This window comes from Boleophthalmus pectinirostris, unplaced genomic scaffold, assembly GCF_026225935.1.
Source record: "Boleophthalmus pectinirostris isolate CB_2022bp ecotype Guang Dong unplaced genomic scaffold, ASM2622593v1 HiC_scaffold_14, whole genome shotgun sequence".
Lineage (NCBI taxonomy): Eukaryota > Metazoa > Chordata > Actinopteri > Gobiiformes > Gobiidae > Boleophthalmus > Boleophthalmus pectinirostris.
Window position 1 is genome coordinate 36,769,159 of NW_026571047.1, and position 27,187 is coordinate 36,796,345.

General features: G+C 45.5%; 1 protein-coding gene across 1 annotated transcript in view; it reads right to left on the reverse strand.

The window, feature by feature from the left end:
- Nucleotides 1-17,265, reverse strand: part of LOC110170864 (E3 ubiquitin-protein ligase TRIM8-like) — a 29,698-nt gene extending 12,433 nt beyond the window's left edge. The window contains exons 1-3 of the mRNA XM_020936549.2: nucleotides 15,619-17,265; nucleotides 8,623-9,237; nucleotides 2,597-2,692 (exon numbers count right to left, since the gene is read on the reverse strand). Coding sequence (XP_020792208.2) covers nucleotides 2,597-2,692; nucleotides 8,623-9,213 — 687 coding nt within the window. The 5' untranslated portion in view covers nucleotides 9,214-9,237; nucleotides 15,619-17,265. The remainder of the gene's footprint in view (nucleotides 1-2,596; nucleotides 2,693-8,622; nucleotides 9,238-15,618) is intronic.
- Between the last annotated feature and the right edge of the window lie 9,922 nt (nucleotides 17,266-27,187).

The window sequence follows — 27,187 nt, forward strand, 5'->3', positions numbered from 1 at the left end:
CACCAAAATGTAGTTTGTAACATAATCCATTAAATTACTTAAAGTGAGTAATGTAATCTGAATACTTTGGATTACTTGATATTGTCGTGCTTTTTGAGAACGACATGAATGAACCAACCACATCCTGTAAATTCATGTTTGTTTTCTTCAAATTGTCTGTTGAGCCCAAGTCTCCATGAACAGACTTTTGTTTAATGTAAAGAAACAAAGACGAGGATCTGAACATGAGACGTTTTATCTGATAAAAGAAAATAAAAACCCAGACTTTATTTAAACAAATAAAAAATATTATTGATAGAGAAAGAATTTTATATGAGACACTGTTGCTTTAAATTATGTTCACACTAATGTTAGTGTCATATTGTTTAGACTGTTTACTGGTTTAGTCCTGGTTTAGTCCTAGTTTAGGTTTAGTCCTGGTTTAGTCCTGGTTTAGTCCTGGTTTAGTCCTGGTTTAGTCCTGGTTTAGTCCGTTTAGTCCTTTAGTCCTGGTTTTAGTCCTTAGTCCTTTTTAGTCCTGGTTTAGTCCTGGTTTTAGTCCTTTTAGTCCTGGTTTTAGTCCTATTTTAGTCCTGGTTTAGTTTAGTCCTGGTTTTAGTCCTGGTTTAGTCCTGGTTTAGTTCCTGGTTTTAGTCCTGGTTTTAGTCCTGGTTTTAGTCCTGTTTAGTTGGTTTAGTCCTGGTTTAGTTTTAGTCCTGGTTTTAGTCCTGGTTTTAGTCCTGGTTTAGTCCTGGTTTTAGTCCTGGTTTTAGTCCTGGTTTTAGTCCTGGTTTAGTCCTGTTTAGTCCTTTTAGTCCTGGTTTAGTCCTGGTTTTAGTCCTTAGTTTTAGTCCTGGTTTTAGTCCTGGTTTTAGTCCTGGTTTAGTCCTGGTTTAGTCCTGGTTTAGTCCTGGTTTAGTCCTGGTTTTAATTTTGTTTTAGTCCAAAATGTGAAAACAGTTAAAATCTCTCTGTTTAATCCATTAATTTCAACAAAGTAACTGTAATCCAATTACCACTCACTGAAACAGTAACTGTAACTGAATACTTTTACTCATAATTTGTACTCTGATTACATTACTCCAGTACATGTAATCTGTTACTCCCCAACACTGTATGTACATCACTGTGTGTCAGATGCCCTCCCGTCCCCCCGTGTGTGTGTCAGATGCCCTCCCGTCCCCCCGTGTGTGTGTCAGATGCCCTCCCGTGCCCCCCCCGTGTGTGTGTCAGATGTCCCCCCGTGTGTGTGTCAGATGCCCTCCCGTCCCCCGTGTGTGTGTCAGATGCCCTCCCGTCCCCCCGTGTGTGTGTCAGATGCCCTCCCGTGCCCCCCCACGTGTGTGTGTCAGATGCCCTCCCGTCCCCCCGTGTGTGTGTCAGATGCCCTCCCGTCCCCCGTGTGTGTGTCAGATGCCCTCCCGTCCCCCCGTGTGTGTGTCAGATGCCCTCCCGTCCCCCGTGTGTGTGTCAGATGCCCTCCCGTGCCCCGTGTGTGTGTGTCAGATGCCCTCCCGTCCCCTCGTGTGTGTGTCAGATGCCCCCGTGTGTGTGTGTCATGCCCGTCCCGTCCTCCCGTCCCCGTGTGTGTGTCAGATGCCCTCCGTTCCCCCGTGTGTGTGTCAGATGCCCTCCCGTCCCCCCGTGTGTGTGTCAGATGCCCTCCCGTCCCCCGTGTGTGTGTCAGATGCCCTCCCCGTGTGTGTGTCAGATGCCCTCCCCCCTCCCCCGTGTGTGTGTCCAGATGCCCCCCCCCGTCCCCCCCGTGTGTGTGTCAGATGCCCTCCCGTCCCCCCACGTGTGTGTGTCAGATGCCCTCCCGTCCCCCCGTGTGTGTGTCAGATGCCCCCGTCCCCCCGTGTGTGTGTCAGATGCCCTCCCGTCCCCCCGTGTGTGTGTCAGATGCCCTCCCGTCCCCCCCCGTGTGTGTGTGTCAGATGCCCTCCCGTCCCCCCGTGTGTGTGTCAGATGCCCTCCCGTCCCCCCGTGTGTGTGTCAGATGCCCTCCCGTCCCCCCGTGTGTGTGTCAGATGCCCTCCCGTCCCCCCGTCCCGTGTGTGTGTCAGATGCCCTCCCGTCCCGTGTGTGTGTCAGATGCCCTCCCGTCCCCCGTGTGTGTGTCAGATGCCCTGCCCCCCCGTCCCCCGGTGTGTGTGTCAGATGCCCTCCCGTCCCCCCGTGTGTGTGTCAGATGCCCTCCCGTCCCCCGTGTGTGTGTCAGATGCCCTCCCGTCCCCCCGTGTGTGTGTCAGATGCCCTCCCGTCCCCCCGTGTGTGTGTCAGATGCCCTCCCGTCCCCCCGTGTGTGTGTCAGATGCCCTCCCCCGTCCCCCGTGTGTGTGTCAGATGCCCTCCCGTCCCCCCGTGTGTGTGTGTCAGATGCCCTCCCGTCCCCCAGTGTGTGTGTGTCAGATGCCCTCCCGTCCCCCCGTGTGTGTGTGTCAGATGCCCTCCCGTCCCCCGTGTGTGTGTCAGATGCCCTCCCGTCCCCCCGTGTGTGTGTCAGATGCCTCCCGTCCCCCGTGTGTGTGTCAGATGCCCTCCCGTCCCCCCGTGTGTGTGTCAGATGCCCTCCCGTCCCCCCGTGTGTGTGTGTCAGATGCCCTCCCGTCCTCACCTCCACCACACATTTGTCCGAGTCGAGTTTGCAGAGCTGCTCCTCGATCTCCTGCACTCGCTCCTCCACCTTCTCCTGCTGACGGAGCAGAGTTTGCTGGAAAAAAAAACAAAAAAAAAACAAAAAGATTAAAAACAGAATCACATTTTTATTTCACTTTTCACTGAATTAACAGAGCCTCACTGCAGCCTGTGGTGATTCATCTAAACTTTACACTGGGTCAGGACTTTCTCAGCTGTTCTGGAAACTACACAGACACAGGCAGAACATGCAAACTCCACAGAGGACCTTCTTACTGTGAGGTGCACGTGCAACACTCAACCACTGCACCACTGCGATCTATATTCAAAGTACGAGTCTTAAGATTTCTTTGTTTTGGTCCTAGTTTTGGCCCACTTTAGTCCTAGGCTAGTCCTGGTTTAGTCCTGGTTCAGTCCTGGTCTAGTCCTGGTTTAGTCCTGGTTTTCAGTCCTGGTCTAGTCCTGGTCTTTAGTCCTGGTTCAGTCCTGGTCTAGTCCTGGTCTAGTCCTGGTTCAGTCCTGGTCTAGTCCTGGTCTAGTCCTGGTCTAGTCCTGGTTCAGTCCTGGTTCAGTCTGGTCTAGTCCTGGTCTAGTCCTGGTTCAGTCCTGGTTCAGTCCTGGTCTAGTCCTGGTCTAGTCCTGGTTAGTCCTGGTCTAGTCCTGGTTCCTGGTCTAGTCCTGGTCTAGTCCTGGTTCAGTCCTGGTCTAGTCCTGGTCTAGTCCTGGTCTAGTCCTGGTTCAGTCCTGGTTCAGTCCTGGTCTAGTCCTGGTCTAGTCCTGGTTCAGTCCTGGTTCAGTCCTGGTCTAGTCCTGGTCTAGTCAGTCCTGGTCTAGTCCTGGTCTAGTCCTGGTCTAGTCCTGGTTCAGTCCTGTCTAGTCCTGGTCTAGTCCTGGTTCAGTCCTGGTCTAGTCCTGGTTCAGTCCTGGTCTAGTCCTGGTCTAGTCCTGGTCTAGTCCTGGTTCAGTCCTGGTCTAGTCCTGGTTCAGTCCTGGTTCAGTCCTGGTCTAGTCCTGGTCTAGTCCTGGTCTAGTCCTGGTCTAGTCCTGGTTCAGTCCTGGTCTAGTCCTGGTCTAGTCCTGGTCTAGTCCTGGTCTAGTCCTGGTTCAGTCCTGGTTCAGTCCTGGTCTAGTCCTGGTCTAGTCCTGGTCTAGTCCTAGATAAATCTCGACCAGTTTTCCAGAAGGATCTAAAATGTTTGTTCAAGTCTAAATGTTTGTGTTTCTGTTTCCTGGACAAGATTTAGTCCTGGTCTAGTTCTGGTTCGGTCCTGGTTCAGTCCTGGTTCAGTTTTGGCCTAGTACTGATTTAGACCTGGTTTAGTCCCAGATAAATCATCAAAAGATTGTTTTTCAGAAGGATCTAAAATGTTTGTTCAAATCTAAATGTTTGTGTTTCTGTTTCCTGGACAAGATTTAGTCCTAGTTTAGTCCTGGTCTAGTCCTGTTTTAGTCCTGGTTCAGTACTGTTTTAGTCCTAGTTTAGTCCTGTTTTAATCCTGGTTTATTCCTTGTTTAGTCCTGGTTTTAGTCCTGGTTCAGTCCTGGTTTAGTCCTGTTTTAGTCCTGGTCTAGTCCTGGTTCAGCCATGGTTCAGTCCTGGTCTAGTCCTGGTCTAGTCCTGGTCTAGTCCTGGTCTAGTCCTGGTCTAGTCCTGGTCTAGTCCTAGATAAATCTCGACCAGTTTTCCAGAAGGATCTAAAATGTTTGTTCAAGTCTAAATGTTTGTGTTTCTGTTTCCTGGACAAGATTTAGTCCTGGTCTAGTTCTGGTTCAGTCCTGGTTCAGTCCTGGTTTAGTCCTGTTTCAGTCCTGGTCTAGTTCTGGTTCGGTCCTGGTTCAGTCCTGGTTCAGTTTTGGCCTAGTACTGATTTAGACCTGGTTTAGTCCCAGATAAATCATCAAAAGATTGTTTTTCAGAAGGATCTAAAATGTTTGTTCAAATCTAAATGTTTGTGTTTCTGTTTCCTGGACAAGATTTAGTCCTGTTTTAGTCCTGGTTTAGACCTGGTTCAGTCCTGGTTTTAGTCCTGGTTTTAGTCCTGGTTCAGTCCTGTTTTAGTCCTGTTCAGTCCTGGTTCAGTCCTGGTTTAGACCTGGTTCAGACCTGGTTTTAGTTCCTGGTTTTAGTCCTGGTTCAGTCCTGGTTCAGTCCTGGTTTAGTCCTGTTTAGTCCTAGTTTTTAGTCCTAGTTTTAGTCGTGTTTTAGTCCTGGTTCCGTCCTGGTTCAGTCCTGGTTTCAGTCCTGGTTTAACCTGGTTCAGACCTGGTTTTAGTCCTGGTTCAGTCCTGGTTCAGTCCTGGTTCAGTCCTGGTTCAAGTCCTGGTTTTAGTCCTGGTTTAGTCCTGGTTCAGTCCTGGTTCAGTCCTGGTTTAGTCCTGGTTTTAGTCCTGGTTCAGTCCTGGTTCAGTCCTGGTTTTAGTCCTGGTTCAGTCCTGGTTCAGTCCTGGTTTTAGTCCTGGTTTAGTCCTGGTTCAGTCCTGGTTCAGTCGTCCTGGTTCAGTCCTGGTTCAGTCCTGGTTTAGGCCTGGTTCAGACCTGGTTTTAGTCCTGGTTCAGTCCTGGTTCAGTCCTGGTTTTAGTCCTGGTTTTTCAGTCCTGGTTTTAGTCCTGGTTTAGTCCTGGTTCAGTCCTGGTTCAGTCCTGGTTGAGTCCTGGATTTAGTCCTGGTTCAGTCCTGGTTCAGTCCTGGTCTTGGACTTTATGATCATTGTGAAATGTTCTTCTCGTTCTGTGACTCATAGATGAAAACTTCCTGTGACTAAACTGACCAGAGACGGAGCGAGAGACACTGACGTCACAAGAATCACCGCAGGAAGTGATGTCATGATTACAGGAAGTGATGTCATCATTACAGGAAGTGATGTCATCATTACAAATTCAGAACGGGGCCTATTTGACTCAAATCAGGAAATACAAAATGTTCTGTCTGATTTTGAAAGAATCTGATACTGAAAAAACACAAATCACGTGTTATAAAAGGACTAAACCAGGACTAAACCAGGACTAAACCAGGACTAAACCAGGACTAAACCAGGACTGAACCAGGACTAAACCAGGACTAAACCAGGACTAAAACCAGGACTAAAAACCAGGACTTAAACCAGGACTAAAACAGGACTAAACCAGGACTGAACCAGGTCTAAACCAGGACTAAACCAGGACTGAACCAGGACTAAAACCAGGACTAAACCAGGACTAAACCAGGACTAAATCAGGACTAAATCAGGATTAAACCAGGACTAAATCAGGACTAAACCAGGACTAAACCAGGACTACACCAGGACTAAAGCAGAACTAAAATCAGGACTAAACCAGGACTAAATCAGGATTAAACCAGGACTAAATCAGGACTAAACTAGCGCTAAACCATGTTTGAACTTGGACTGATCCAGGAGTGAAACGGGGCTAAACCAGGATTAAATCAGGATTTAACCAGTGCTAGATCAAGTCTCAACCAGGACTGTACCAGGTCTAAATGAGGACTGAACCAGGACTAGAACCAGGACTAAAACTGGACTAAAACCAGGACTAAACCAGGATTAGATCAGGACTAAACCAGGACTGAACCAGGACTAAACCAGGACTAAACCAGAAGTAAATTAGAACTAAACCAGGACCCCACCCCATCGGCACTCGGCGTCCCTGCCCCCCCCTCCTCAGTGTTCGCCCCCCCGGTGTGGTCCTCGTGGTCCCCCTCCCCCCCGGTCCTCGTGGTCCCTCGTCCCCCCCCCCCCTCGGTCCCGGTGGTCCCCCCCCCCTCGGTGAGGAGGTGCACCTGTGTTGGGCAGATAAGACCAGAGCCTCATTGTGCTGCTCGTCTGTTTTGTTTGTTTGTGATTCCAACACAAAAAAAAACAAAAAAACAAAAAAACACCACTGAAAACGTCCATTTGACAAACTCCAGAGCGAAAGTCTGAACCGACCGTCGAGCTGGAGGTTTTACTCCCTTTACTCCAGGGTTTTATGTTCAGTTTTTATATTTATTTTAATATTTATTCATTTATTTATAGAACTTTACGATATTTTCTGATCTGTTATTATAAAACAAACCTGGAGATGTGTTTTATTTTATTCACACATGTTTTAGTCCAGGTTTAGTCCAGGTTTAGTCCAGGTTTAGTCCAGTCTTAGTCCAGGTTTAGTCCAGGATTAGTCTAGGTCCAGGTGTAGTCCAGGCTTAGTCCAGGCTTAGTCCAGGCTTAGTCCAGGTTTAGTCCAGGTTTAGTCCAGTCCAGGTTTAGTCCAGGTTTAGTCTACATTTAGTCTAGGTTTAGTCCAGTTCCAGGTTTAGTCCAGGCTTAGTCCAGGTCTAGTCAAGATTTAGCCCAGGTTTAGTCCAGATTTAGTCCAGATTTAGTCCAGGCTTAGTCCAGGCTTAGTCCAGGCTTAGTCCAGTCTTAGTCCAGTCTTAGTCCAGGATTAGTCCAGGTCCAGGTTTAGTCCAGGTTTAGTCTACATTTAGTCTAGGTTTAGTCCAGGTTTAGTCCAGGTTTAGTCCAGGTTTAGTCCAGGCTTAGTCCAGGCTTAGTCCAGGTCTAGTCAAGGTTTAGCCCAGGTTTAGTCCAGGCTTAGTCCAGGTTTAGTCCAGGTCTAGTCCAGGTTTAGTCCAGGCTTAATCCAGGTCTAGTCAAGGTTTAGTCCAGGTTTAATCCAGGTTCAGTCCAGGTTTAGTCCAGGTTAAATCCAGGTTAAATCCATTTTAAGTCATGTTTTAGTCCAGATTAAAACATGTTTTAGTCCATATTTAGTCCAGGTCTAGTCCAAGTTTAGTCCAGGTTTAGTCCAGATTTAGTCCAGTTTTAGTCAAGGCTTAATCCAGGTATAGTCCAGATTTAGTCCAGATTTAGTCCAGTTTTAGTCAAGGCTTAATCCAGGTCTAGTCCAGGTTTAGTCCAGGTTAAATCCATTTTAAATCATGTTTTAGTCCAGGTTTAGTCTAGATTTAGTCCAGTTTAAATCATGTTTTAGTCCATATTTAGTCCAGGTCTAGTCCAGGTTTAGTCCAGGTTAAGTCCATTTTAAATCATGTTTTTGTCCAGGTTTAGTCCTGTCTAATTCTTACTTAATCCTGGTCTAGTCCAAGTTTAGTCCAGGTTTAAACCCTCAAAACTGAGGCAATGAGTTTCTTTTCCCAAACTCTGTTCCACGTTGTGATGTCATCATGTGGTGATACAGGAAGTGCTCCACTGTGTTTTTAAACTCCACACACCTTCACTTGAATCATCTGGGTCATTTCAGAGCTCGAGCTGCCAAATCTCTCCTGAACAAAAGGTGGAACAGCCCCTCCTCCCTCCTCACTATCAGTTTAGGTGCTTAGTTCCTCTTTAAAACCGCCGTTTTGGGTTTAGTCCTTGTGTGGTCCTGGTTTAGTCCAGGTTAAGTCATGTTTTAGTCCAGGTTCAGTCCTAGTTTAGTCCTGTCTAGTGCTGTTTAGTCTTTATTTAATCCTGTTCTAGTCCAAGTTTAGTCCATGTTTAGTCTAGTCTAGTCCTTATTTAGTCCTGGTCTAGTCCAGGTCTAGTTCAGGTATAGTCCAGGTCTATTCTTTATTTAGTCCTAGTCTTGTCCAAATTTAGTCCAGGTTTATTCCCATTTAAATCATGTTTTAGTCCAGGTTTAATCCACGTTTAGTCCAGTTTAAGTCATGGTTTAGTCCTGTCTAGTCCTTATTTAGTCCTGGTCTAGTCCAGGTCTAGCCCAGGTCTAGCCCAGGTCTAGCCCAGGTCTAGCCCAGATCTAGTTCAGTCCTAGTCTTGTCCAAATTTAGTCCAGGTTTAGTCATGATTCAGTCCAGTTTAAATCATATTTTAGTCCTGGTCTAGTCCAAGTTTATTTCAGTTTATGTCATGTTTTAATCCAGGTTTAGTTCTGGTCTAGTCCAAGTTTAGTCCATGTTTAGTCTAGATTTAGTCCTTATGTAGTTCTGTTTAGTTTAGGGTTTAGTCCCAGTGTTGATGTGGTGCATCTCTCCTCCTCCCGTGCGTCCGTGCGTCCGTGCGTCTCACCCGTATGTCGTTGCGGCGCAGCTCCACGTCGCTGACCGCGTGCCCGTGGGTGGGGTGGCAGCGGGCGAAGCAGCAGTATTGGCACACGGCGGTCTGCTCGGCGTCGCAGTGGTACAGGCGGTACTCGTCGTGCTGGGGGCAGGTCCAGGCCTTCACGGCGCCCGCCTCCACCAGCAGGTGCCCGAGGGCGGAGCAGGGCTGCTGCAGGTGCGTCTGTACGTGCGACTGGCAGCAGGGGGCGTTGCAGCGCAGGCAAACCTTCACCGCGGGCAGAGGGGGGCCGCGCCGACACAAGATACACTGTAAAACCGGAGTGGAGGTCTTCTCCACGCTCAGGGCGTTGTATTTCTCCACGATGTTGGAGAGTTTGTGGTTCTTCTCGAGGGTGGGCTTCTGGGCGTAACCATGGTTACACTCGGGGCAGCGGGTCACCGTGGAATCTTTGGCCCAGGCTTCGCTGATGCAGCCGCGGCAGAAGTTGTGTTTGCAGGGCAGCTGGATGGGCTCGGAGAAAACGTGCAGACAGATGGGACAGATCAGCTCCTCCTCAAAACAGTTCCTCCAGGACTCGGCGAGATCTGGAGACGTCATGGTGCCGGAGGAGGGCGCAAGGACCTGAGGGAGAAAAAGGACCATATCACACTAATGTCGTTCCCTCATCACAAACAGACCTGGAGTTTAGTTTCATTCACACGTTTAAAACACAAACTCTGCAGATTTAGGCCGAAACACCTTCACTTGAATCATTTGGAGAATTTCAGACCTGGAATTGCCAAACACTAAGGAACATTTTGAGGTATTTTGCTCAAACAAGTGTGAATGAAACAAGAAACTACGTTCTAATGCAGCTAAAAATTCACAAGAAACCATTTTATTTATATAAAACCTTTAAAGTGTAATTACGCCCGACCACAGTCTGAATAAAGACGTGGACTGAGTCAGAGCGGTGAACTTGGAGCTTCATATTTGAGCGTGAGTCTTGTGCCGTTATTAAAGTCGACCCGCTCCTGTTGTATTCTCACATTTCACCACTAGATGCTCCCGGTGTTACTGCTGTGATGTAACCGGTGAGTTACAGGTGAATATGAACACAGGACAGGTGAGGAGAGGGGGAGGGGCCAAGTGAAGGAAGGAGGAAGGAGCCAAGTGAAGGAAGGAGGAAGGAGCCAAGTGAAGGAAGGAGGAAGGGGCCAAGTGAAGGAAGGAGGAAGATCCAAGTGAGGAAGGGTCCAAGTGAGAAGGAGGAAGGGTCCAAGGAAGGAGGAAGGTCCAAGTGAGGAAGGGAAGGAAGCGAGGAAGGGGCAGTGAGGAAGGAGGAAGGAGTGGAAAGGTCCAAGTGAGGAAGGAGGAAGGAGGAAGGAAGGTCCAAGGAGGAGGAAGGTCCAAGGAGGAAGGAAGGAGTGAGGAAGGGAAGGGCCAAGTGAGGAAGGAACCAGAGGAAGAAGGGTCCAAGTGAGAAGGAGGAAGGGTCCAAGTGAAGGAAGGAGGAAGGGGCCAAGTGAGGAAGGAGGAAGGGCCAAGTGAGGAAGGAGGAAGGGTCCAAGTGAGGAAGGAGGAAGGGTCCAAGTGAGGAAGGAGGAAGGGGCCAAGTGACGAAGGAGGAAGGAGGAAGGGTCCAAGTGAGGAAGGAGGAAGGATCCAAGTGAGGAAGGAGGAAGGGTCCAAGTGAGGAAGAAGGAAGGAGGAAGGGTCCAAGTGAGGAAGGAGGAAGGGGCCAAGTGAGGAAGGAGGAAGGAAGGTCCAAGTGAGGAAGGAGGAAGGGTCCAAGTGAGGAAGGAGGAAGGGTCCAAGTGAGGAAGGAGGAAAGTAAGCGAGGAAGAAGGAAGAGGAGGAGGAAGAGGAAGGGTCCAAGTGAGGAAGGAGGAAGGGGCCAAGTGAGGAAGGAACCATGTGAGGAAGGAGGAAGGGTCCAAGTGAAGAAGAAGGAAGGAGGAAGGTCCAAGTGAGGAAGGAGGAGGAACCAGGTGAAGGAAGTGGGAGGGGTTAGGTGAAGGAAAGGGGGAGGAGCCAGGGAGGAGGGAGGAGCCAAGTTTCACATTTGCCTTCTACTGGGAACAAAATTCGATTAAACCTTAAATTTAACGATTTATTTCTCAACAATTTTGATCCTAAAGCCTCAAATTTAACTTTACCTGGTTAAAAAGTTTTTCAAAAATCTAAATTTGCGATAAAAATAATCGTTTGACTCATTGATAAGTAAAAGAACAACATTTATTTCAGACTTTTTTACTTTCTCCGTTAAAATCTTTTATCTAATTCTGTTTTGTTTTTTTCCTTCACACATTTTGGAGTAAATCAGAGGAATTGTATTTTTAATTTTTTTTTTTTGTTTTTTGTTTTTCTCCTGGTCTCTGGAGTCTGCAGCTGTTCTGAGATAAACTGCTTCACTCCTCAGCGCACAGACGCTCGTGGGGTTTTTTATTTTTTATTTTTAATCGAGGAAAGTCCCTGAACGTCTGAGGACGAATAAATGAAAGAGAAAGAGCCGGAAAACTGGAATAACCGGGATTCAGAACCAGGAAAATCCCAGGACTAACCCTGATCTGAACCAGGTCTAAACCAGGACTCACCCAAGTCTGAACCAGGTCTAAACCAGACTAAACCAGAACTGAACCAAGACTGAGCCAGGACTAAACCAGGACTGAACCAGACTGAACCAGGACTGAACCAGGGACTGAACCAAGACTGAACCAAGACTGAACCAGGCAGGACTAAACCAGGACTGAACCAGGACTGAACCAGGACTAAACCAGGAGTAAACCAGGACTAACTCAGGTCTGAACCAGAACTCTAAACCAGGTCTAAACCAGGACTAAACCAGGTCTAAACCAGGACTAAACCAGGTCTAAACCAGGACTAAACCAGGTCTAAACCAGGTCTAAACCAGGACTAAACCAGGTCTAAACCAGGTCTAAACCAGGAGTAAACCAGGTCTAAACCAGGTCTAAACCAGGTCTAAACCAGGACTAAACCAGAACTGAACCAGGAATAAACAGGACTAAACCAGGACTGAACCAGGACTGAAACCAGGACTAAATCAGGACTAAACCAGGACTGAACCAGGACTAAACCAGGACTAAACCAGGTCTAAACCAGGACTAAACCAGGACTAACTCAGGTCTGAACCAGAACTAAACCAGGTCTGAACCAGGTCTAAACCAGGACTAAACCAGGTCTAAACCAGGTCTAAACCAGGACTAAACCAGGACTAAACCAGGACTAAACCAGGACTAAACCAGGTCTAAACCAGGGTCTAAACCAGGGTCTAAACCAGGTCTAAACCAGGTCTAAACCAGGACTAAACCAGGTCTAAACCAGGGACTAAACCAGGTCTAAACCAGGTCTAAACCAGGACTAAACCAGGACTAAACCAGGTCTAAACCAGGTCTAAACCAGGACTAAACCAGGTCTAAACCAGGTCTAAAAACCAGGAGTCTAAACCAGGTCTAAACCAGGTCTAAACCAGGACTAAACCAGGTCTAAACCAGGTCTAAACCAGGTCTAAACCAGGACTAACCCAGGTCTAAACCAGGTCTAAACCAGGTCTAAACCAGGACTAAACCAGAGAATGTGAGGCTTTTATGGGATTTACCAAGATTTAGTTTTAAATGAATCCAGATTCGCAGGATTAAATTAGATCTCGTTATGTGTCAAATGTCATGAGTCATTTTACTCGTTTTAAAGTCCAACCCAAGACAAACCCGGGACTGACCCAGATCTAAACCAGGACTAACCCAGATCTAAACCAGGACTAAACCAGGACTAACCCAGAGCCATATGTTCCAGTGTTTAAGTACAAAAGAAGCAGGAATGAAAACCGAATGTAAGACGTGACATTTTGTATTCAATATTCATCAATCAATGACCAAACTAAATGAGGTCTAATCCAGAACTAAACCAGGTCTAAACCAGGACCAACCCAGGTCTGAACCAGAGCCAGAGGATGTGAGGCCTTTACGGGATTAACCAAGATTTAGTTTTAAATGAATCCAGATTTCCAAGATTAAATTAGATCTCGTTATGTGTCAAATGTCATGAGTCATTTTACTCCTTTAAGGCAGGACCATCCGAGAACTAAACCAGGACTAAACCGGGTCTAAACCAGGTCTAAACAAGGACTAAACCAGGACTAAACCAGGACTAAACCAGGACTAAACCAGGTCTAAACAAGGACTAAACCAGGACTAAACAAGGTCTAAACCAGGACTAAACCAGGACTAAACCGGGTCTAAACCAGGTCTAAAGGTCTAAACCAGGTCTAAACAAGGACTAAACCAGGACTAAACCAGGTCTAAACCAGGACTAAACTGGGTCTAAACCAGGTCTAGACAAGGACTAAACCAGGACTAAACCAGGACTAAACCAGGTCTAAACCAGGACTAAACCAGGACTAAACCAGGTCTAAACCAGGTCTAAACCAGGACTAAACCGGGTCTAAACCAGGTCTAAACAAGGACTAAACCAGGACTAAACCAGGTCTAAACAAGGACTAAACCAGGACTAAACCAGGTCTAAACAAGGACTAAACCAGGACTAAACCAGTCTAAACCGGACTAAACCAGGACTAAACCAGGACTAAACCAGGACTAAACAAGGACTAAACCAGGACCAAACCAGGTCTAAACCAGGTCTAAACCAGGACTAAACCAGGACTAAACCAGGTCTAAACCAGGGACTAAACAGGACTAAACCAGGACTAAACCAGGACTAAACCAGGTCTAAACCAGGACTAAACCAGGACTAAACCAGGACTGAACCAGGACTAAACAAGTACTAATCCAGGTCTAAACCAGGAATAACCTGGATCTAAACCAGGATTTACTCAGCTCTAAACCAGGACTAACCTGGGACTAAATCAAGACTAACCTGAGTCTAAACCAGGACTAGCCCAGATCTAAACCAGGACTAAACCAGGTTTGGACCAACTAGGTGTAACCCTAATTAGGACTAAACCAGGTCTAAACAAGAACCCGGACTGAACACAGACATGACTTCTGCATTATGCATTCATTACTCATTTATCAAAGACCAAACCGAGGTCTAACCCAGAACCCAACCAGGTCTAAACCAGGTCTAAACCAAGTCTAAACCAGATCTAAACCAGGTCTGAACCAGAGCCGGGGCAAGGTACAAAAAATGTCAGACGTCAATGATCAAACTCAAATTTACTAATCTTAAACCAGGTCTAAGATAGGACTAACCCAGGACTAAACCAGGACTAAACCAGGACTCAACCAGGACTCAACCAGGACTCAACCAGGACTCAACCAGGACTCAACCAGGACTCAACCAAATATAAACCAGGTCAAATCCAGGTCTGGACCAGAGCCAGGGCAAATTATGAGGAATGTCAAATGTCAATGATGAAACTCATTTGCAATCAGAGGACTAACCCAGGACTAAATCAGGTCTAACCAGGGTCTATATTAGGACTAAACCAGGACTAAACCAGGACTAAACCAGGACTGAACCAGGACTAGGGCCTGTGAATATAAGATTATGGTTCAGGGATAAACCAGTAATGAAGACACAACTGCATTATTTATTCATCTTCAAACTAAACCTGGACTAAACCAGGACTAAACCAGGTCTAAACCAGGAGTAGACCTTAAAACCATGAACTAAACCAGGACAAAACACAGACTGACCCAGGTCTAACCCGGTTCTAAACCAGGACTAAACCTAAACCAAAACAAAACCAGGTCTAAACCGGGACTAAATCCAGACTGACCCAGGTCTAACCCCATATTAAATCAGGGTCTAAACCAGGACTAAAACAGGACTAAACCTTAAAACCACGGCCTAAACCAAGTATAAACCAGGACTAAACCAAGACTGGCCCAGATCTAACCCAAAATTAAACCAGAGTCTAAATCAGGACTAAATGAGGTCTAAACCAAGCAAACACCAGGTCCAAACCAGGACTAAACCAGGACTAAACCATGTCTAAACTAAGTATAAACCAGGACTGACCCAGGTCTACCCCCAAACTGAACCAGTTCCAAACCAGGTCTAAACCAGGTCTACATCAAATATAAACCAGGTCTAAACTAGGACAGACCCAGGTCTAACCCAGGATGAAACCAGGGTCTAAACCAGGTCCAAACCAGGACTAAACCAGGACTAAAGCCATGTCTAAACTAGGACTAAACCAAATATAAACCAGGACTAAACCAGGACTGACCCAGGTCTAAAACAGGATGAAACCAGGGTCTAACCCAGGTCTAAAACAGGTCTAACCCAGGACTAAACGTTATAACCACGGCCTAAACCAGGTCTAAACTCGGACTGACCCAGGTCTAACCCATAATTAAACCAAATCCAAACCAGGTCTAAACAAGGACTAAATGAGGTCTAAACCAAACGCACATCAGGTCTAAACCAGGACTAAACCTTAAAACCACAACCTAAACCAAGACTAAACCAGGACTGAACCAGGTCTAACCCAGGATGAAACCAGGGTCTAACCCAGGTCTAAAACAGGTCTAAACCAGGTCTAAACCAGGTCTAAACCCGGACTGACCCAGGTCTAACCCATAATTAAACCAAGTCCAAACCAGGTCTAAACAAAACTAAAAGGTCTAAACCAAACGCACATCAGGTCTAAACCAGGACTAAACCTAAAACCAGACGTAAACCAAGACTAAACCAAGTATAAACCAGGACTGAAACCAGGACTGAAACCAGGTCTAACCCAGGTCTAACCCAGGTCTAAAACAGGTCTAAAACAAGGTCTAACCAGGATGAAACCAGGGTCTAACCAGGACTGAACCAGGTCTAAACCAGGACTGACCCAGGTCTAACCCATAATTAAACCAAATCCAAACCAGGTCTAAACAAGGACTAAATGAGGTCTAAACCAAACGCGCATCAGGTCTAAACCAGGACTAAACCAGCCCTGACCTCGATCTAACCCGGGTCTGACTTGGGGACCTGAACCAAACCCCCCAAACTCCAAACCCCCCAGAGCTTTTAGTCCGTGTTTTTTCCACGTACCTTGTGAAATGCGCGTGTCCCTCGCGCTCGGACCACACCGGATGCTCAGTTGACAGACGAGTGCCGCTTCTGCTGCAACGTGACGCTAAGTCCGGCCCCCCATCCCCCCCACAACAAAAAAGAAGAAATCTCAACTCTCCCAAGAAAAAAAAAAAAGAAAAAAGAAAGAAAAAACGATAAAAACGATGGTAGTACCTGGGTGCTTTCCGCTTTTCGCGAGTGGGTGACGCTTCCTACTTCCAGTAACGGCCCTCCTTTCGAGCGAAGTAGGCCGTCACGGTTATGGCGACAGAACGAAGAGGCATTTACGGGAACCCACGAGCGGTTAACGTTAAAAATTCAGCACGACCAGTTCGCGTAACCATTCGGCGACGTCGTGTGCCGAGCCGAGCCGAGCCGCCCCGCGTATCCCGACCCGAGCGACTTACCCGGACCAAAAAAAAAAGCCCAAAACACTGCGTAAAAACCCTGCGCATTCACCCCACACCCTCCTGGTACTGAAAATCCGATAAATTCACGGATTTGGCGTCGGGGCTATGCGAAAATGCGCAATCGGGAGCCGCGAAAAGAGACAAAAAAGTGGGCTAATACGAATGCTCGCAGCGTTCATGAATAATAATAACGTAGCGATGTGGCACGTCTCGCATGTCGCTACAGTAAAAGCGAAAAAAAGAGGCGAGCGAACGAGCGAGTTTAGGCCCAGCGTAGTTTTCTGTTTATGTTTAGGGCCCAAACAATGGCGCTTCAATCACGTAACATGTCAAATCATAGCCGGCGCAGTCGTATCGGGGTATTTACTGCATAGATAATCGCTCCGAGAGTCCACGGTCCCTGCGTGCAAAACAAAGACGATCGGGCATCCGCTGGAATGTTGGTCGGGGCTCACTCCGCCTCGCAGCGCTCTCCAAAAAAAAAAAAAAAAAAAACCGAAAAAAAAAAAAAAAAAAAAAAAAAAAACCCAACAACTCAAGATTTATCGATTGGAATCTCAGTTTTATCGCCAAAATCGGGCTCGGTTCGTGTTCGGCGCGCGTGCGTTCGCTTCGGCGTCTCGCAAATCCACTTAAAACGCGTAATTTGGCGAGAGTACGTCACCTCGCCATCGCTCCGGCGCAACCCGAGACCCATAAATTGCGGGTTTTAAAGCGAGAATTGGACATTGTTCGCGAAAAGGGCCATGTTAACGAAGCGTGGCTCGGAGGAAGAAGAAGAAGGAAAAAAAAAAAAAAAAAAAAAAAAAAAAACGCGATAATGCCCCCGCTGTGCTAAAACGGGACGTCGAGTTGTGGTGTTCTTCTTTTTCCTCGACGCTATATCGCGGTTTCAGAAGCCATCTTGCAAAATCCTCGTAGGAAATAATAGAAAATCGTAGCAGGAAAAAAAAAATGTTGGTGAAGCGGTGGCAGGTTCGCGTTTAGGATCAGCCACAGCGGCGCGTTTTTGCATCCGTAGACCCGCGTTGAGCCTTTTAGTCCGAGTTCCGAGTGTCCGAGCGTCCGAGGAGGGGCGAGTCCGAGCGGGGGACGGTGGAAGGAGCGGCGGCGGCGGCGGTGGCGGCGGCGGCGGGGCAGGATTCGTGAGCTCGGGCCTCGGCGCTTTTCTCTGTCGCTCCGCCAGGCTTCGGAGCGGAGAGGAATGCAGCTGGACTGGACCCGGAGCGCGTGAAGAGCGCGGGGTGCACGGCGCGTTTCCGGGACGGGAGTTTCAAAGTAAAAGATCACGTTAAACGCACGATTCTTCACGGGTTGATGTAGATCATTGGTGTCCAAACTTTTTTCATTAAAGGCCACATTTCTAAACACATTCGAAGCAGAGGGACGATCGAGGGACGTAGACGGGAGCTCAGTACAGTGAATAATTGAAATACGTGCATGTTTAACACTTTAGAGCACAGGTGTCAAACATGTGGCCAGGGGGCCAGATCCGGCCCTCCAAGACCTTTAATCTGGCCCTCGGCTGATTTTCTACTAAAATATTTTAATTATATTTTCTATTAAAATCTTGTTAATTTTCTGTGGTGTTTATCACAGCAGCGTCTCCAGCGTCTCTGTACGTGGCCCCTCCCACCAGAGCAGCACAAATGAAGACTTGTCTCTTTCCAAACGCTCTTAAAGGACGATCGTTTTGACTGTTGACCGTGACACCCTCATCAGAAAAATGTCCAACATGAGAAAAGTGGAGCCGAGTGCAGGATTTTACAATCAAAATTGACTTATTCCTGTTTCTACAAGTTAATTTTATACAAGTTCATGTTAAAACTTTGTGTTGAAATTGTATTTTTCTTAAAGTTTCAGGTTGTTTATAATATTATAATATTTTGTAAAAGAAAGAGTTCATCAATTTAAAAAGATTTCTGTAATAGATTTGTGTTTCTCTGCACAAATATTTGAACTTATTGTTATTTTTGGGGTTTATATGACATGAGTTTTCTGATCCGGACACTTTGGGATCAAAGTCGGTTGGATACGGCCCCCGGACCAAATAAGTTTGACACCTCTGCTTTAGAATGAGCCGTCAGTCTTTATTCACGCTAAAATCCTCAAATCCACACACCAAATCTTCAATATTCACTTTATCAAAGTAGATTTTCTGAAAACTTGCAGTAAAAAGTAAATTTTTAAATGACGTAAGGTAATTTGGGCCAAGTCACCTGGAAGCCTGAGGGCCAAGAAAAATTTGTCCGCGGGCCGCATTTGGCCCACGGGCCGTAGTTTGGACATGCCTGATGTAGATGTTTGGGAGGGTTTGGTGGTTTTGGGGTGTGTGTCAGATGCCCTCCCGTCCTCCGCTCCACGGGTTTCAAGCGTCTGTTATCCAAATGTTCTGAAACCTTAAAACCAGGACTAAACCAGGTCCAAACCAGGACTAAACCAAGTATAAACCAGGACTGAACCAGGACTGACCCAGGATTAAACCACGTCTTAAACCAGGACTACACCAGGTCTAAACCAGGTCTAAACAAAGACTGACCCATGCCTAACCCAGGTCTAAACCAGGACTGAACCAGGACTGACCCAGATCTAACCCAGGATAAAACCAGGCTCAAACCAGGTCTGAACTAGAACTAAATTAGGTCTAAGTATACACCAGGACTAAACCAGGACTAAACCAGGACTGAACAAAGGACTGAACTGAGGACTGACCCAGGTCTCACCCAGCATTAAACTAGGGTCTAAACCAGGACTAAACTTAAAACCAAGGCCTAAACTAGCTCCAAACCAGGATTAAACCAGGTCTAAACCAACCCTAAACCAGGTCTAAACCTAGTCTACATCTCACCCAAGTCTAACCCAAGATTAAACCAGTTCCAAACCAGTTTTAAACAAGGACTAAAGCAGGTTTAAACTAAAACCAAATTAGGTCTAATCCAAGTATAAACCCGGACTAAACCAGGACTGACCCAGGTGTAACCCAGGGTCGAAACCAGGACTAAACCAGGACTAAACCTTAAAACTGTGGCCTAAACCAGGACTGACCCTGGTCTAACTCAGAATTAAACCAGGTCTAAACCAGGTCTAAACCTAGTATAAACCAGGACTGACCCAGATCTAACCCAGAATTAAATCAGGTCCATACCAGGTCCAAACAAGAACTACACCAAAACTGACCCAGGTCTAACTTATGTCTAACCCAGGATTAAACCAGGACTAAACCTTAAAACCACAGTCTAAACCAGATTCAAACCAGAACTAAACCAGGACTGACCCAAGCCTAACCCGGGATTAAACCAGATCCAAACCAGGTCTAAACAAGGACTAAACCAGGTCTAAACTAGAACTGATGTTAGGTATAAACCAAGTATACACTAGGACCTACCCAGGTCCAAACCAGGACTAAACCAGGACTCACCCAGGTCTAACCCAGGTCTAACCTAGGTCTAAACCAGGCCCAAACCAGGACTAAACCAGGACATGAACCAGAACTAAAACAAAACTAGAACAGGACTAATACAGATCTAAACCATTTATTCTTCAGGACTAAACCAGAACTGAGCCACGACCGAACCAGGACTAAAACAGGACTACACCATTTCTTTTTTAGGATTTAACCAGAACTAGAGCAGGACTAAACCAGGACTAAAAAAGGAAAAACCATTTCTACATTAGGACTAAACCAGGACCAAACTAGGACCAAACCAGAACTAGACCAGGACTAAACCAGGACCAAAACATGACCGAACCAGGACTAAAACAGGACTAGAGCAGAACTAAACCATTTTTCATTTAGGACTAAACCAGAACTAAACCAGGACTAAAACAGGACTAGGACAGGACTAAAAAAGGACAAACCATTTCTACATAGGACTAAACCAGGACCAAACTAGAACCAAACCAGGACTAATCCAGGACCAAAACATGACCAAACCAGGACTAAAACAGAACTAGGACAGGATTTCTTCTTCTTTCGGCTTTACCAGAACTAGAGCAGGACTAAACCAGGACTAAAAAAGGACAAACCATTTCTACATTAGGACTAAACCAGGACCAAACTAGGACCAAACCAGAACTAGACCAGGACTAAACCAGGACCAAAACATGACCGAACCAGGACTAAAACAGGACTAGAGCAGGATTAAAACAGGACTAGTGCAGAACTAAACCATTTCTCCTTTAGGACTAAACCAGAACTAAACCAGGACTAAACCAGGACTAAAACAGGACTAAACCAGGACTAAAACAGGACTAGGACAGGATTTCTTCTTCTTTCGGCTTTACCAGAACTAGAGCAGGACTAAACCAGGACTACAGGACAGGACTAAAACAGGACTAAAAAAGGACAAACCATTTCTACATTAGGACTAAACCAGGACCAAACTAGGACCAAACCAGGACTAGACCAGAATTAAAACAGGCCCGAACCGGGACTAAACCAGACCCAGACCAGGACTTGTGTGTTATAAACCGTGTATCCTGAGTCTGTTCTCTCCTCTGGTCTGTGTCTGTGTCTGGTTCTGGTTCTGGTCCGGCTCCAGGTCCAGATTCTGCTCGTGGTTTTGGACTTTCAGATCAGATTTTATTGGAGGCCGGTTTGGACGGAGCCGGAGCCGAGGCTGGACTCTTTCACACGACGTTAAAATAAAATATGACTCATAAAAAATAAAATAAAAAGAGTCTCGCAGCTCCGCTCTCCTGTCATGAAAATATTATTATCACCGTGACGTTTCTCGTGGCTCTAACCGACTTTTAAAGATGCACTACGTAACTTTCTCTGGCGTAAATCTTCACCAACTGTTTTTTGTTAATTTGGATCATTTCAGATCTGGAATTGTCTTTGCTTCTTTTCTTCGAAGAAAGTGTAAAAGGAGCTGTTCAACCTCATGACGTCACGAGGTGGAACGGCACATTTTTATCTTTGGCGACGTAGAGACACTAACAACATTAACGTTAATTTTGCGTAATATCGGACATTTAAACTGCGTATTCTACAATGTTGTGATGTCATGTCGTAAAACAGGAACATATCGCTTCATTCGAATAATTTGAATAATTTGGATAATTTCATGACATCACAAAGTGGGACGACCCATTTTTAGCTTTAGAGACGTAGAGACACAAACAACTTTTGGTTAATTTTGCGTAATATCGGACATTTAAACTGCGTATTCTACAATGTTGTGGTGTCATGTTGTAATACAGGAACATACCGCTTCATTTGAATAATTTGGATAATTTCATGACATCACAAGGTGGGACTAAGCATCTTTAGCTTTGAAGATGTAGAGATACTGAAAAAATTCAGTTAATTTTGCGTAATATCGGATGTCTAAACTGCGTATTCTGCAATGTTGTGGTGTCATGTCGTAATACAGGAACATATCGCTTCATTTGAATAATTTGGATAATTTCATGACATCACAAAGTGGGACGATGCATTTTTAGGTTTGGAGACGTAGAGACACTAACAACATTCGGTTAATTTTGCGTAATATCGGACGTCTAAACTGCGTATTCTACAATGTTGTCATGTCGTAATAAAGGAAAATACCGCTTCATTCGAATAATTTTGATAATTTCATGACATCACAAGGTGGAACGGAGCATTTTTAGGTTTGGATGTAAAGACACTCATTCTGGAGATGTGGAGACAGTTAATTTTACGTAATATCGGATGTTTAAACCGGGGATTCTCCAGTGTTGTGATGTCAACAGAACAAAAACATCAAACGCGTAACGGACTTTTATTGTGAAAGCCCTCGCTCCGTTTCCGGCGCGCCTCTCCCTCCTCGCGGCGCCTTTACGCGGTGTCGGTGGCACGAGCCCCCTCCTCCTTCCGGATCAACGAGGCTGCCGTCACGTGACCTGTCACACAACCGACCCGTGTCACGTTTTGGACCGGGAGGACCCGAGCGCCGAGGCCGGGGGATGGGGCTCGGGAGGCGGGCTCAGAGGCGCCGTGAGGGCCGCGGCTCCGGAGGTGCGCCGGAGCCGCCGTGCGTAATCCGTGCGTAAAGACGTGAAGGGGCAGCGGCGCGCGAGGAAGGGTTGAGTTTGGGTTTAATGGAGTTTAAATGAGTAAAGAAAAGCAAATAAATGGAAATATGTTGTAGATTTAGGCGTACGAGTGAGTCAGATGCCCTCCCGTCCCCGTGAGTCAGATCTGGTCCTATTCTCCGTTATCCCTGTGTCAGATGCCCTCCCACCGTCCCCATGTAGATATAGACATAGATATATTTTATTTGCACATAAATTAAAAACAACATTTTGAACGAATAAAAACAGAAATGACTGAAGAAGAATGATGTATCGTTTCTTATAAGATCACCTCAACTATAAACATGATCATGAACAGACAAGATGATATTAAAAAGCGTTAAAAATGAAGATTTGACTTAATACGTGCATCTCGAATTTCAGACTTCCGGTCATCGCACAATTCATACTGGGAAGGATTTTCGGAAAAAGTGAGAATCAAACCTCCATGTTTGTTTTCCCAGTGGGATGTGTCTATTGACAAAGTCGATCTTTTCAAGTCTTTTGAACCATATCACTTTTGTTTCTGGTTCTGATATTGTCATATTTTAGTTTTGGGATTTGGACATCGTAATTGTGTGGTTGTTGGATCCAAACAGCGGAAAACAGCTCGAGAAATTTGTTTGCGAACTTCATAAACGCAAAAGTGAATCAGATGTGTGTGACTCAAACCTCCGTTCAAACTGTTTCTCTTCCCAACGGAATTGAAAAATAGTGAAAGGTGAAGGTGATGGGCAGGATTGATCCACAGGAAGAACCAAAAAGGAAACATTTGTCTGACTAAGAAATCATCCAGAGTTTACAGAGAACATTTTGTATGTGGAGCCACGACAAAACAAAACTCCGATGCGTCACTCAACCTCGGTTATGAATTTAAAAAGTCAACGCCAAAGTGAAAAGCTCCAACTGTTCACCAAGAAACACCTTCCACTGCAAAGAGACCAAGACGTGATGTTGCTGTAAAACCACAAGAACAAGAAAGTGCAGCTCAGTCTGTTTGTCTTCTGCTCCTCTACATTAACAAACGGGATTTTGTTTTGTCGTCGCTCCACATTAGAGATGCGCGGATTGCGGTTACAACCGCGGTATCTGCGGTTAATCCGCGGGTCGGGCGGATGACGTGACGAAAAATTATATTTTAATTAAATTCGGGCGGGTGGCGGATTCACTACTCAAATAAAAAACTTTGAACTCGGAGCAAATGGGAGGAGACCGAACGGATGGCGGGCGGGTGCTGTTTTGAAAAACTGTGGTTGCAAATGGATAGCGGGCGGATGATGAGTTTTGCGATGCGGTTGCGGATGAAAAAGTAGCCCATCCGCGCATCTCTACTCCACATACAAAATGTTCTCTGTAAAGTCGGGATGATTTCTTAGTCAGACAAATGTTTCCTTTTTGGTTCTTCCTGTGGATCAATCCTGCCCATCACCTTCACCTTTCACTATTTTTCAATTCCGTTGGGAAGAGAAACAGTTTGAACGGAGGTTTGAGTCACACACATCTGATTCACTTTTGCATTTATGGAGTTCACAAACACATTTCTTGAGCCGTTTTCCTCTGTTAGGATCCAACAACCACACAATTACGATGTCCGAATCCCAAAACTAAAATATGACAATATCAGAACCAGAAACAAAAGTGATATGGTTCAAAAGACTTGAAAAGATCGACTTTGACAATAAACACATCCCACTGGGAAAACAAACATGGAGGTTTGATGCTCATTTTTCTGAAAATTCTTCCCAGTATGAATTGCGTAATGACCGGAAGTCCGAGATTCTTGATGCATTTATTGTCTTTTAAAATGGTCCAGTGAGGAAATTGATTTGAGAGTCATTTATTTCATGAAATAAAGGATTTTTAATATATTCAGTCAGAATGTCTCGGGTTTGTTCTTTGCCCACTTTTACATTTTCTACATTTTCTATGTTTTACTCTTTTATGACCCCGTGAAGCCCTCTACCTCTTTTTCTTTATCTGATTTGAGAGTATTTCCTAAATTATTCCAGAGCGTCAGTCCTCTGAACTTGACTGTTCTTTGATTTGTGGAAGTTCTGCACACGGGAAAATAAAAGTCTCGTAGTTTAGGTGTGAACATCTGAAGAGAACATGAAAAAGTGTCAAAAGATCTGAGTAAAACATCTGACAAATGCACAGACTTACACATGAACAGACAAATACAATATATGTTTACATTAAATATTGTCAGAACATTGTATTTTCTGAACAGAGCTGCAGATGAAGACAATCTGTGTGAATAATTCATAATTCTTAAAAATGTCTTTTGTATTAAAAACAGAACAGTTACAGAACATGATGTAAGGACAAATTAAACTATAATAGAAAATCTTCCTGCATGAAACATTTAAACAGGAGCAAACTTTACTCAAAATACCAGTGGATTTCATCATTTTTTCTACAAACATGTCGGGTTTTTCACCAATAATCACCACTGTGTCCTTTTGTGTCAGATGCCCTCCCGTCCCAGATGTCGTGGTGCGGTTGGACATAAATTTGTGCTGCAATTTGCAAATTTTTGTGGTGTAATTCCGAAGTACAAGAACAGCTTAGAACATCAAAAAACTGAAACGCTGACGCCGAATGTTCCCCGACCATCCAAACCACACGTACATGTCACCGACGCCGCACACCTCTGCCTATCACACTTACATGTTCACATTACGTCTGATACACGACTTTAGATTTATTTATTTATTTATTTATTTATGGCACTCCTGTTCATAAATATCTTTTGCTCGTTTATATACGTCATAATTGGCGGCAAAACGTGTAGTGAAGAAACAAAACCAACACAGATGAGAAAGCAACACAGGACCTCAGTCTGATGTACGTCTCCACCTAAAAGGACCTCAGTCTGATGTACGTCTCCACCTAAAAGGACCTCAGTCTGATGTACGTCTCCACCTAAAAGGACCTCAGTCTGATGTACGTCTCCACCTTGAAGGGAGTATCTGGAAGTATGACATCATCACATTCTAGAAAGAGAAATCCACCAAAATTAGATTAGATTCAACTTTATTGTCGTTACACTTGTACAAACAAACAGTAACAGAATGTGTTTTTGTGTCTAATCAGAAGCACAAGGAGCGGCAAGTTTAATTCATTATTAATTGATAATTGCATTTATATAGTGACTTTCAAGACTGTTCATTATTCATTCACTCCACACTCAGTGGTGTAAACTGACACTGTAGCCACAGCTGCCCTGGGACAGACTGACGGAAGTGAGGCTGCCAATCATCTGCGCCATCAGCCCCTCTGACCACCACCATCACACACTCCACTCTCTCACTAGACAGTGTGGGTGACGTGTATAGGCTGTACACATGAGTGGACGGAGTTTAACGCTGTCGCCGCCGTGTGGAAAACAGGAAGTTCTCCAGGAGGCTCTTCCGGCTCCTTCTGACTCTGGCTCCAGTGACTCACATTAGGATCTTGTGGCTCTTCTCTCTGTACCTGCGGCTGTGAGCCTCGTCATTTTGGTCTTAAAATGTTCGTATTAACCCGATGTACATGATCCAGATTATTTAATTTTTTTTCGCTCTTTTGTTCATTTAAAAAAACAAAACAAAACATAAACCCCGGCTCCTCGCCGAGCAGATTTGCTTGTAACTGTAAACATCGCGAGCCTCATTTGAGCGGCGCTGAACACTGTGGGTGACGTCACACTCGCTTAGTCCACTGCTTTTATACAATCTAAGGGGAAGTGTCTTGCCCAAGGACACAATGACAGTTTTTTTTACCACTGGCGCCCCCTTGTGGCACCTGGAATTCCCAGTGTCTCCATCCAAATACTGTCCAGGCCCCGCGGAGCTTCTGAGACCTGATGAAGTCCATGTATCATTTGTTTATTCGTTTTTCAATATAAAACCAAAAATAAGAAAACGAAAAAACAAGAGTTTTCTTCATTATTTGTCTCCAAAACCAAAATGAGAAAACAGATAATGAGTCGTTTTTTCAGTTTTCAATTTTGCGTTTAAATGAAAAATGGAAAAAAAGGATAACGGCCGTTTCCCATTTAGTGACTTTTGCACCGCATATGGACTGAACCAGGACTGATCCAGGTCTGGGACCAGACCAGGACTGAGACCAGGATTGAGACCAGGACCAGAGCAGGACCAGACCAAGACTGAGACCAGACCGGAACCACACTGAGACCAGACCGAGACCGAGACCAGGACCAGACCAAGACGAGACCGAGACCAAGACTGAGACTGGGACCAGACCGGGACCAAACCCGCTCTGGTCTCAGTCCTCCTCTGGTCCTGGTCTCAGTCCTGGTCTCAGTTTCGGTTTGGTCCCGGTCTGGTCCTGGACCTGGGTCAGTCCTGGTTCAGTCCATATGCGGTGCAAAAGTCCGTCATCACAGTCACTGAAGTCACGTAAACAGGAAACGGCCATTATCCTTTTTTTCCATTTTTCATTTTAAACAAAATCGAAAACTGAAAAAAAAAAAATCATTATCCGTTTTTTTTCATTTTGGTTTTTGAGACAAATAATGAAGAAAACTGTTGCTTTTTTGTTTGTTTGTTTGTTTTCTTCTTTTTGGTTTTATATTGAAAAACGAATGAAGGAATGACACGGATTTGACGAGTTCAGGCCGGTGTGACCACAAATAAATATTTACAGAATGTGGAGCGGAATAACAATAATTTCATCTGCCCCCGTGTGCATTAAATAATATTAAACCCCAAAACGAAGTGATGTCGTCCGCACAACAGCACTAATCATACCTCTAATTAAATACGTAGACCACAGGTGTCAAACATGCGGCCCGGGGGCCAGATCCGGCCCTCCAACACCTTTAATCTGGCCCTCGGCTGATTTTCTACTAAAATATTTTAATTACATTTTCTATTAAAATCTTGTTAATTTTCTGTGGTGTTTATCACAGCAGCGTCTCCAGCGTCTCTGTACGTGGCCCCTCCCACCAGAGCAGCACAATTTAGTTTGAATTTAAATTTATTTGTTTGGAGGATAAGCCCCTTGAGATGTGTCACCATCTCGTTTTCAAGGGGGTCCTCATAAATACAACAACAAAAGACAGATACAGTCGGGCAAATAGTAGGAGACATAAA